Raw genomic sequence first — 12,973 nt, forward strand, 5'->3', positions numbered from 1 at the left:
ATCTTAAACGCACATGAAACATTTAATGCAAAAAATATATAAAATTAAAATTGAGATTGGGCAATAGAGGATTGTGAGGATAAGAAAATACACATAATAGAGGATTCGATCTAACCTGTTTTAATGTCATACGATCTTTTTTAAAAATAGGACCAAATAAATCTGGCGTCCAAGCTGTGACAAGATTTTCTTCATTTAATTGATTAAATGCCATTATATTTTATTTATAATATATCTTAATAATATAATGGCATGCATATATATATATATATATATATATATATATATATATATATTATTGTTATATTAAAGAAAATATATTACTTCTCTTATAAGAAATGAAAAATATATCGACTACAATACAATCGATTGCAATACGAAATATTGATTACTTTATATAATATTATAATACATATACATATATATATATATATATATATATATATATATATGTATTACAATACATATATATATAATTATATATACATAATTATTAATAAATATACATATATTTGATATATATATATATATATAATAAATATATGTTACATAATATATATATATAACATATATATAAACCTAATTCTTTGGTAATAAACATATGCAGCGATAATTTTCCAATTTTTTTTCTAAAAAAAATTTATACAAATTTGAAAATAAAATGCATAATTATATATATATGTATTTCATAGAATAAGTTTACCACAAAATAGAATAATTACAATAAAATTATAAGAGGAAAATTTCTCACGATAAAGTTTATGTTACATTGTTATATAATAATAGAAATTATGCTATTCTTTTTCAAAAACATGATCAAACAAATCCGGCATACTGCTTGTGACAATATTTTTTTGTGACATTTTTTTTTTTATTATAACAAAAAGTTAGTATTATGTATGTAATTGTCGATGTTTCATACTATAATCGATATTTTACCATTTTGTAAAGAGTAAAATATTTCTTTTTTTAATACGACATATTATACATATATACATGTCACAATATCATTAAAATAAAAATGGCATTGATTTGATAAGATAAGAAAGTGTTATCACAAAGCTTGAAAACCGAATCTATTTAGTTTTATTTTTAAAAAAGGTAGTTTGACATTAGAATAAGTTAGATCCAAATTTTCTGCGATGTGTATTTTTGTATCCATTTGAAAGTATATAATAAATTATGCATTTTGAAGAAAGAAAAAGTCTAGATACTTTATAATCTGAAAAAGTAATGCAACGCATAAGAGCGAAGAGATGAATAATGTTTCCTAATAATATTCCTTAATATTGAATAATATCCTAATATTATTCAATAATATATTATTATAACACTTATATCAATAATAATTTGTATAAACTTTTTTGAAAAAATTATCAGGTGCTGCATCGAGTTCACATGCATAGTTATGCATATTGCATAAAGCAGAAAAAATAAAAGATAATTTTATCATTATAATATCAAGAGTCTTGTAATTATGAGGAATGTTAAATTAACTTATCGTAATGTAATATTGAAAAAGTTAAATTAAAAAGTAAATAGTTATATATTATCCGCAAAACAAAAAAAAAAGATTTACAATAAAGAGGGCTCAACCCTTTTTTTTTCATTTTATTACTTTTTTCAGATATCAAAACCATTACTTTTTTTATGACTTTTCCATATGAATGCAAGCACTCTATTGTAATTTATTATTATAAAAATATTGTAATTAACATTGAAAATATATCTGCGCTAACGAGTTACAGTAATAGTTTCAATATCTATTCGTCATATTCTCTTAGCTTGTGATGCTAAATTGCGTCTATATATGTAAAGAGTATTTATTTTTTATAGTGCTATTACGAAAATACTAACTAACTGTTATAATAGTTATAATAGTTATAACAGTTTTTACATCTCAATACCTTTCTTCCCAATGTAATAAGAAAAAGTAGTAATAGCATATAAATAATAATGTTGCCTATTATAATGTTGCCAATAAATAATGTTGACTGTTGTATCTTTATATTAGATTTGTATTTTAATGTTTTCCACGAATAAGATGATTATTAAAATCCAAGCTGTCAGCGCATTTTTCACCGCACGCATTACACGTATAGGGATCGTTATTCTTGTGAAAATGCATATGCATAATATGCATAAACCTGTTTCCAAACGTAAGGTCGCAGTACTCACAGTTGTTTACTTTGTTTACTGTGCCATTAATCTGACTTTCCCTTTGCAAACCGTATTGACTGTCCATTAGAGACTCAAAAGATTCGATTTTATTCTGTTCTGGGTTCTCTTCTATCGTGAAACGTGTCTGCACTTTACTTTTACGTCTAGTAGCGCCGGTTATCTTGAATTTACTGATACTCAATGGTTTATTTGGAATCTTATCTCTCTGTATCTGTGGCTCGGACTCTAGTTCTTTGGATATTGAGGTTTTGTTAAAAACTTTATTGAAAGAACTAGTTTCATTGCTGTTATTTGAGCTGAAATAATTATTGTCAGCATCATCCAGCTCTTCCGGTTCAGCCTTCCGTTTATTGGATGTCGAGGCTTGATTAGTATATTTTCTGTAGTCAAAAGGTCCAGCTTCGCTGTCAACTGTTTTGAAACTAGCACGGCCTATTATAGGGATATTCTGTGTTTCTGGCTGATATTCTAATCCATTGAATGTCGAGAGTCTGTCTGTATGATTAGCATCGTTTCTATCGTTGCTAGGACCGGCTTCGATATTAATTGTTTCAAAATTGTTACCGTTAATTTTACTTAAATGTTCGATGTGCAAGTTGATTGTCCTTTGCATAATAAATAAAGAGTCCAAACGACTCTGCGGGTCGAACGTTTCTATGTTCAAATAGGATGCTATGTTTTCGCCGAACAAATGATTAAACATGCAGATCAGATTGTTCAAAAGAATCGAATTTTGATTGCCGGTGCCACAATCGAGAATACTGTCCGTTATAAGATTATTTAAATAACGTAGCGTATGAATTATCGGTGGATACATTGATAAATTCGATTGATTGTTATTACTATTGAAGTTACTATCTGATTCAATTGATTGTAGTTGTTGATCTTCAGAATGAGAGATTGGAGTTTGAGGTGGTTCTGGAGAAGTTGATGAGCTCGACTGGTTGAGATCGCTATGATCCGATTTATCCTGATTTTTAGCAAGAGTACTCCGTCTGGGTCCACGTTTTTTGCTATATACATCGATAACGGCCGTTACATTCTGTGTGCCATCCTCGTTTAGTACCAGCACTTTAGTATGATTTTTCTCTTTCATATGTTTCTTCATCGCGTGAAGTAATCTGGCTTTAAAATGACAATCCTTGCAATTGTACTGATGAACGTTCCAATGGCGTACCAGGTGACTGTTCAACATTGACTTGGCCACGCAACTATACGTACAGTTAGGTTCTTCGCATTTGAACGGCCTGAGTTTAGTGTGATCACCAAGCCAATGGTAAACCATATGATGCTTGGGCTCGGTAACGAATGGACAAAGACGACAGACGAGAGGGTACTTGTGATTCTTCCTCATGTGCATCCAAAGCTCCTTTTTCGCTTCTGTCACATCGGATCCTGCGGTAGTTACGAAGTCGCAGTCACGATGTTTGCATTTCTTAGGCTTCACGTTTTTACGTCGCTTCTTTTTCTTGCTTTGGATTTCTTCGGGGGAATAATCTCCGTTGTGCAAAGATTCGGTGTTCAGCGCCTGCGCTGGATCGATTTCGGATTCTGAATCGCTCGTTCTTTTGCAATGCACAATTATATGATGATAATACTGAAATCTATAAAGATGTACGATTTGAAAAAAAAAATGTACGACTTGAGTTTTGCTAAATAACAACGAGTGTATATGACAAATTATATATCGATAATTTGAAAAATTTACAGTTGTCAAGTTTTATTAAATAATAATGAATGATGATGAATTATTTATCAAAAACTAATTGATAATAAATTACATTAAAATATAAAAACAATTATATCAACAACTAATTTTATGTATTCTTTCCACAACTTACGCGATTAATCTCATTTTTCAATACATTTTATATATGTATATATATATATATATATATATATATATATATATATATATACTTATAATTGAAAGATTAATTATAGTATACTTACAATCTTGTAGGTTTGAAGTCACACAATTCACATTTCACAGAATCCGTAAACACATGATCGATGTCTCCGCGCTTCTGAAAAGCTTCCGTTTCAGTTCTGATTAATTCGGAATAATTCAGATTTGTTGATTCAGTCGTAGGCAATTGTTGAAAACAACATGGAAGAGTCTTTTCATTCCGTTCACTTTCGAATTTGATGTTTGGAGGAGAATAGCCAATCCCGGAATCGTTGCCATCATTTCCATGCTTTTCCGACATCATTCAAATATCTGTAATGAACATAAAATATTTATTCAAAAAATTTTATTGATTAAGAGACAAGTGATTTAAAATCAAAGAATTTGGTGTAAAATTACATAATTTAATTGTCTAAAGTTCACTTAATTATATTTTCGTATACGCGAATGACAACTGGATTTTATGCTCTTGATTTTCTTGATTTTTAAAAGAATTTAATATTATATCTTTAAAATGTAATAAAAATTTTTGTTAAGAATTAAATTTAGTTCTATATTCTAAAGATATAATTCTTATTTAATAATTAATTTTTTTAATGCGTTCTTGTTTGTGTGTAATATCATATATCCTGCAAAGTAAAAACAATAAAAAAAAAACGCAAAGCGAATGCGCAAAAATGGAAGGAAACGTTTCATACTTGAACTTCGTAAACTCGATACCCATACGACTTCCATTGTATTCATGCCGACATTTTGTTGTCTATAAAAGGGGAAGGGTCCAGAGAATGAGAAGGATACTGTACGCGATCGTGTGGAGATTTAGAGATGGAAAGAGAGAGAGAAAGTTTAATCGGAGAGGGGTTGCACGATTACTCACCACGCTTCTATCATCTGAAGTGAACGAATGGCGGCGTTGTTTTTCCGCAATCTGCTATCATTGATTTAGCGGTGAATTATTATTTTATAATATTAATTTTTTTTTCTTTTCTATTTTCAAAGCAATAAAATCTGGAGATGAAATATAAAATTATCACGCAAGACCGCACGCACGCAAAAATTAGATTCAAAAATTCTATTTTTTATAATTAACACAATTATTATCTTACAAAATTATTATTTTACAAAACGTGCACATACAATTAATATTATAGATAAATTTTCATTAACACATAAACATGATTAATTGTTGTTTATTTATTATCTTCATTTTATTCATTACTCTCAGATAACTTTTTTCTCTCTTTTTTTTAATAAAATATAATTTAATGAATATAATTTAACGCAAATTGTTGTTAAAATTGTTTAATTTTGTTTTACATTATTGTTATATTTCTAAATATATGTTAAATACGAGATTTATGAGCCTTTTTTTTAAGGATAAACTCGTCAAATCGAGTTGCTTAACCGGAGCGATGAATAAAAATGAGCGCGAAGAGTTTCCCTGCTGTTACTCTAACACTTTTTCATAGTAGGTGTCCAGGGTTAACTTCTCCGTTAAAAGCTATAAATAAAATTTGATATTTTTTTGCTAAATGGTTTTCAGCAAAACCAATTTATCTTTTTTTTGTATATACTTGTGCACGACAGGGAAAGTAAAGGCAACTTCGCAAGAATAACAAATGTATATTAAATGGATCGAACAACTTTTTTTTAAACAAAACAAAAATCAACGCCCGCATCGTAAAGTGCGATGCGTACTTTTTGAATGGTATTTATTATTCATATGTGGTTATCTTTTAATGTAAAATTAATTTTTCACAATTTTTACAAGAGGATTTAAGCTTGTACTTGATTTTAACTTTATTAAGTAATGTAATTTGAAGGATAATAGCACAATATATTTTCCACAGCCAAAGAAAAAATTTCTTACAATGAGGTAAGATAATTATTGATATTGTCGCGGATCGCGACATCGATTCTTTTTCTAAAAAAAATTTTTATAAAAAAAGAAAGCTCTATATATATATATATATATATATGGCTGTAATTTGCAAAATGATGATTAATTAAAATATTTAAATATATATTTTTTTAATCCTATGTTGTTATATATATTACAGATTTTTTGTAAAATAAGCCTTTTTAGGCTCGAAAAGACTGTTTATAAAAAGCCAATTATGAAGATTTGACGCTGAATCATTTTGTAAAAATGCTGAAACTACAGAAAGCATACACACACATACACACAATATATACAATTTAACATAAAGATTTTGATTTTAATACTACCTATTTCTTTTCGCTACTTCTGTGACATTATATCTTTGAAATCAGAATAAAGGCTTTCAATTGAGAATGTGAGCACGTGTAAAATAATAATAAGATTAACAATCATATATTCACTTATAAAACAAATTATTGTTTCTTGATGTTCCCCAAAATTATATACTCAAACACAAAAGACTTGGCAAGATATTTTGTAACTATTGAATCGGAACATATTCGAAAACTCATAATGTGATTTCATGGTTGATTTAAAAATGCTTTATTTAAGCAATATATACTGTTATTCATCAAAAACAATATTTTTGTCTGGTTTATAAGATAATGAAAAAATACTTATATCTTGTTAAAAGTATATACTTTAAAGTTATGTTTTATGTTCAATGAATCATTAAATCAACGAATATTTTTCTTGAAAAATTTAATTATCTTGATTTCCGATCTTAAAATTTCAATTGAACAGCGTTTTCGTTTAAAGGTCAAAACGACGATGGTATTTCCAAATTCCAAACGAGACATACTTCTCAAGATCATAACAATAAATAGAAAAACATACGACAAAGCGATAATATACATTGGAAATTTCAATTGGCTAGACCGAATAAGATAGATTATATGGCTATGACGAGGAAAAATCGCTAAGAAATATTAAATTGTAACATATAAATAAAAAATTTTAATAAATTCATAATGTTAAATATATCGAAGACTTTAAGTGGAGGAAGAAAATTATAATTTTAATTGTTTTAAAAACAAAAAACGACTTCTTGCTGAGAAATATAATAAAACAGAGCGTACTTTAATATTAAATATTCACAACATAGCATCAAGGTGTTTAAGTTTAAACAATTTATTTTGATTTCTTTCTCTCTTTAAATATCTTTTATAAAAATAAAAGATAATACAAGCGAAAAAAAAAGGATTCTTACGAGGGGCAACAATCGCGTGGATAAATTTTAGGTGTGTTTTGAGTGATAATCAAACAGTTAATGTATAGAGATAGTTGATTATGTTGCAATTCAAGTTTCAGCTCATTTTAAACGATCCATAATTCAACAAGATTCAAGACAGAATTTTATTTATATTTTTATGTATCATGTAACATACAGAAAATATTAAAAAGAAAAAAAACAAATATCATGTGCACATGTAATACATATATCTCAAAATATTTGGTCTCAACTTATAAATCGTTTCGAGCTTTAATCAAGATTAAATAATATCATAATTATATATCGTACCTTGTTTTACTGTCAGCCAAGATCACGTTTATCAATAATGAATCTTGTTGTTGTCTGATTTGTCTATTTTCTCGGCAGCATCCCGTTTCTTCTTGCCAAATGAAGATGTCACAGATCACACTTATAAAATATCGATTAGTATCGTTACAAAATCATAATAACAATTGTTCTTTACTGAAATAATTTGCTTCTCTTTATATATGTTTCCCGAATGTAAAAGCGATGAGAAAATTGCTGAAATCTCACCAACAAATTTGAGAAACTCAAATGCCTATACTGTAATTTATTTTTAAGTTTAGTTTTACAGCAATAATAATCAAATAGCCGCACCGAGGTCTAAAAGTTTTTCTATAACAGGTATTTCTATTAGCGTACCATAGACCCTACGAATGACCAAAACGATGGATTTGCCGAGCAACGGAGTAGTAAACTTCAGCGCTGAGCGCTTAGGACTCTGAAAGAATTCTAGGTCCCATACATATGAACTGAAGGGGCAGTTACCCTCTCTCTCCAGTTCGCTTGGCCAATCATGGCTTTCCTCTCGAACATTCATGAACAGGACATTTGCAGCCCCTGTGCCCCCACTTTCGTCGGTGCCAACTACCGATTCATCAATGCTCACCGTATACTTTTTATTAAAATACAACTGTTCACTCCTACCGTTTGAAAGATACAAATCCGCTATGTTTTTAGTAGCCTCTCTGGGATTACTGTTACGCACCAGTTAGGCCGGTTACGTCACGCTTTTTCTTACGTGGAACCTTACGTCTCTTTTACTCTTCTATTCTTCCTGCACCTTCTTGCACCTACCATGACAGAAATGTTGCAAAAACAACAAATTTTTTAAATTTGTTTCTAAAAATTTAGCATAATTAAATTAAATATTATTATTTTTATAATCAAATATTATTATTCTGGTAATATTATTATTCTTGGTTTCCTAAAACCTTATACACTAATTTCTAATAAAATTCACGATGGAGAAACTTTATTTAATTAATCTCGTCTTATTTCAAAAATTAATCTCTATTAATTTTAAAAATGTCAAAAAATGCTTTTTTTCTAAACATGTGTAATATAATATATATTCAACAATAACTCAGAATAAAAATTTATTTTTAGAAAAAGTTATTGACAAAGACTCAAGAATTTCTAATCTATATTCTCTTAAATGGAAGGAGTACTAACATAGATTGCAAAAAAGAACTTCTCTTCTTTTTTCTTTATTTCATTATTTTTTGCATAAAAAATTCGAAGTGAGAAATTTATTACTTTAATTCCATTTTAGACGCTTTCACATTTCTACCGCTCCATTATTCAGATTCTTTTTTTGGCACAAAACGCCGTCTGCTTTCCTTCTAATGTAGACAGCTCTCACCCTTTTCTCAAATACTGAAAAGAAGAAGAGTAGTGTCTATTAAAAAATAAAATTTTAAAATAGGAAGTTTTTCTAAACTTGAAATATTCTAATTTATGCACGTGCATGTGGAAACACATGATTAAAAGAAATAGATTAGATAAACGCGCGTGTTTTTTATAAAAAATATGGTACTTTCTTTATTTTCATCAATTCATACTGAAAATCATTCTACGGAATTAAATCAATGTCATATACTGAAAAAATAGTCGTTAACTTGACAAAATGTGTTTAATTAGTTATCATTTTTTTAGTTGAATAATTAAATAATTAAGCCAAATATATCATAAATACTTAAATATTTCAACTAAAAAAAAAAAAATAATAATAATCAACTCAATGCATTTAGTCAAATTAATTTTTTTCTCAATATACAAATTTAAAAAGTAGCTAGAAATTAGATTATGCCTAGATTATCTAAATATGCGGTGTTTCGAATCATTTGAACCGCTATTTTCTCCACTTTGACAAATTCTGCAATTTGACATCTTCATGTATTGTTCTATTTACATATTTTAAATACTGCTAGAAGACAAATCGATACGTATCAGGTATGATCGGTAATAAATTTTTCTCTAACTCTCTTTCATCGCGTCACAAGAAAAGTTTTCCGACCGTTACCGCTTCAACCTTTTAATTTTTTTTAAATCCTTTTTGTTCCACGAACGAGACGTTCAATAAATTTACAAGGCGTTTACAGTTCAATCAAAATACTTGTGCGCGTATGCGCGGCTTCTTTAACAATCCCTATATTTTTTGCGAGAGTCAAAAATGCAGAATATATTTTAGCCTCTTTTTTTTCTCCGGTACTAAAACGGATTATTGTAAATCTTGGCGACAATCTGTACATTTTCAAACTCTGCATTTTTTTCTTTTAAGCTATTATTAAACACAAAAGTCTTTTTTTATATTTTACGTAAAGGATTAAATGTAAAAACACTGACAACCGCCGGACAAACACTATTTTATGGATATTTCTATCTCAAAATTACGTAGTTTAAGAAGCTTATTTCATCTATATTATCACATTTATTTGCTGCTTTATATTATTAAATTAATTTATTAAAAATTAATAAGGGGTTTTGCAACAAAAGTATCAACTCCTTTTAAAAGAGAGTAAAAGAAATTGATTGAAATGAATGCTTTTACTAATATTAACAGAAAGCTCCACGAAATTTTTTGTTAACAATTATTTATATTTATATTTTATCTGAGAATCAAATAATATGAGAAATGATGTAAAGAGAGAGAGAGAGAGAGAGAGAGAGAGAGAGAGAGAGAGAGAAAGAGCGAGAAAGAGAAAAATATTTCACTTTATATTCTATGATTATAAACATAAATTTAATTTTCAATATATAATATTTACTAATTTGTTCCTTTTTGTGACTTTTCTTACTTTCTCCTCTCTCTTTTCTTCTCTTTGTTTACCATTAAGACTAATTAGATAGTAAATTAGAATGTAACGAACACACATTCATATGCACTGAATAACTTTTTTAATACTTTTTTTCTTGCAATAGTTATTACAAGTTACTTTTTCAAAAAATGTCTGTATGTCATTTAATAAATTCCCTTATATAATAAAAAAATTGATTATAATTATAATTATAATAATTGAGTTTTGATCAAAGTTTCTTAGAATCTTAGTGAAATAATTTCTACTAAACATATAGATAATTATGACGAAATAATTTGGTTAACAGGCTAACTTAGTAGGCTCAACCAAACTTAAAGTTGCCTTTTTGAAATGTTCATGATTATTACTATACATTTTGTTATTATTCAAAGAAGAATATATGAAGGCTTTCAAGTAAAAATTACAAGTTAATCGCGGTAGTAAGAGCAAGACGCAAATGGAAGTGGATCAGTTTCAGAAAAATATGTTTTCTATGCATCAGTTTCATAGAAAAATAAATTTTTATGAAATAAATTTTTTATGAAACTGATTATATGCACAGAGCTTGGATATTTCTTGAATTTATACTAAGTAATTAAAAGGAAAGATATAAATGGTTAAAATTATGTATATTTTGTAAACCAAATCCACTTCTCTTGGCAAATAGCAGAAATTAAATAATTTATTATTATTAATTATTACTAAGTAATTAAAATCTTAATTCAAGATTTGTAATAAATTCCTTTTTATCTATCCACCCGAAGAAATAAAGGCGAAGAAGAGAAAAATATCGGGACAAATTTATTTGATGTTTCAATAATTTTAATTAGTCAAAGTTCCCGTTTTTTTTTTTTATTAAAACATTTTCAATCGTTTAATTTGATATATAAGTTAGTCTTTGATTTACAAATTTAAAATTATATTTTTATTAACCAAGAAAAAAAGCGTGAATGAGCAATCATAAGATCATTAAAATTAATTACATTTTTATTTATATTTTTGGTATAGCTTAGATAGGCAAATAATTTTAATTTTAATTTTAATTTTATTTTTCTGTATATTAGTAAAGTAACGAACGATTATTATTTCTTGATATCAATTAATCATATATTACAGAAAAAAAAAAATTTCTTCTGATTTTTCTATACAAGTATGCGCGCATTTAGTAAAGATATAAGATTTACCGCATTGTCTAGTTATTTTGACTTAAGTTACAAAGACCATACAGAAGATGAAAAATGTTGATCTTATTACATATATATTGCACTTTTTTGCAAATAACGGTATTCTAAATATGTTTATCAGAGATTCAATGAATACTATTCCTACCGGTCTTCTGCATAAAAGAAACTGGAACAATGCATGACATGTTAGTCCATAAACCTGCTCAAAAAAATTTACAAGCTTATTTTTTAGTACTTTGTTTATAATTACAGTGAAAAATTGACGGTCTTTGAACATTGCGACTGCATACAAAGTTAAAAAAAGAAACGACATTTCGAATAAAAGCTCAGGTAAATTGCCCTAATTTTGCACGCTTACTTAAACAGCAAAAAATTTTATTCTGTATTTTGTTAAATGTATCTTAATATATCTTAATATATCTTAATATATCTTTTCCACGAAAATATCAAAATTTTAAAAATATTCAAATTTGAATTTGAAAATTCAAATTTGAATTTTGTAATAAATAAATATTATGCAAATTGTTTGTTCTTATCATAATTAATTTAAAATTTATTGAAAAATTATTAACTATTCTCCGTGAACTTTACATTCGTGATTTGGTCTTGAGTTTTCGAAACTTTTTTGATCTAAAAACTGCAGAATCTGCTTTATTAACAACATTGCATTTATATAAATTAGAATTAATATCACTTATCAATGTTTATATGTTTACAGATTAAAATTTTGAAATATATTCAAAATGAAAAATTACAACGTATGACTGAAACACAACGTATGACTGAATCAACGATTATTTATAGCATTCTATACATGTGTACTATACGTGTGAGTGTAATACTAAAAATAGAAAAATAATAACTACGAAGCATATTTATTTAAAAGTTAAATATTTCAAGCATTAGAATGATAGAAAAGTAGTTTAATAGAAGCGATAAGTCGATTGTCTATTTCAAAAAGATTTTATCTGATGAATCATATTACATTAATTTAGTTTCTCCACGCCCAAATTTTGTTCAAAATAATGTTCATTAAAAATTCATTAACTCTTTTCTCTACATTCCAAAAACACCAAGAGCATTGCAATTTCGCTCCTGGTCTTCATTTGCAATCTGGTTCATTTTAAGATGAGGAGTTTTCTCAGCAGAATTAGAAACTCTATACAAAAAGGATCGAATTATTTTCATAACAGAATTAAGAATCGAGATAGCGGCATAAGATGCATTTTTCAGAAGTATGTTTTTTTATCTCAAATGTCTTATAATTTTAAACGCCCAAACTTTTATGTTAGTGGAACATTACTATATATATATATAAACTATTTATTTTTAAATTATCTTTTTACCTTAAATTTTTTTTTAAATATTCTTAAAAATATTTTTTTGTTACTTCAGTTGTATATCTTTCACGTTAAGCCATCA

The 12,973-nt window shown here is 27.3% G+C and overlaps 1 protein-coding gene across 5 annotated transcripts; it reads right to left on the reverse strand.

The window, feature by feature from the left end:
• Nucleotides 1-608: 608 nt before the first annotated feature.
• Nucleotides 609-8,018, reverse strand: LOC126848454 (protein hunchback-like). Of its 5 annotated transcripts, XM_050589424.1 has the most exons (5): nucleotides 7,930-8,018; nucleotides 7,555-7,674; nucleotides 4,968-5,021; nucleotides 4,135-4,402; nucleotides 609-3,785 (listed from the first exon to the last, which is right to left on the reverse strand). In XM_050589424.1, exons 4-5 carry the CDS (start codon nucleotides 4,392-4,394, stop codon nucleotides 2,024-2,026), a joined length of 2,022 nt encoding a protein of 673 aa, XP_050445381.1. In that variant the 5' UTR covers nucleotides 4,395-4,402; nucleotides 4,968-5,021; nucleotides 7,555-7,674; nucleotides 7,930-8,018; the 3' UTR covers nucleotides 609-2,023. The 5 variants fall into 5 exon arrangements, with proteins under 5 accessions (XP_050445381.1, XP_050445372.1, XP_050445364.1 ...); XM_050589415.1 differs by having other exon boundaries at nucleotides 4,968-5,018; nucleotides 7,555-7,996; XM_050589407.1 differs by having other exon boundaries at nucleotides 7,555-7,996.
• Between the last annotated feature and the right edge of the window lie 4,955 nt (nucleotides 8,019-12,973).

The sequence above is a fragment of the Cataglyphis hispanica genome, chromosome 1 (genome assembly GCF_021464435.1).
Source record: "Cataglyphis hispanica isolate Lineage 1 chromosome 1, ULB_Chis1_1.0, whole genome shotgun sequence".
In the NCBI taxonomy this organism is placed as follows: Eukaryota; Metazoa; Arthropoda; class Insecta; order Hymenoptera; family Formicidae; genus Cataglyphis; species Cataglyphis hispanica.

Coding starts and splice junctions, on each gene's coding strand:
- LOC126848454 (XM_050589424.1), bottom strand. CDS start 4,394: ATGATGTCGGAAAAGCATGGAAATGATGGCAACGATTCCGGGATTGGC. Junction 3,786..4,134: donor GACTTCAAACCTACAAGATT/GTAAGTATACTA, acceptor ACATCTTTATAG/ATTTCAGTATTATCATCATA.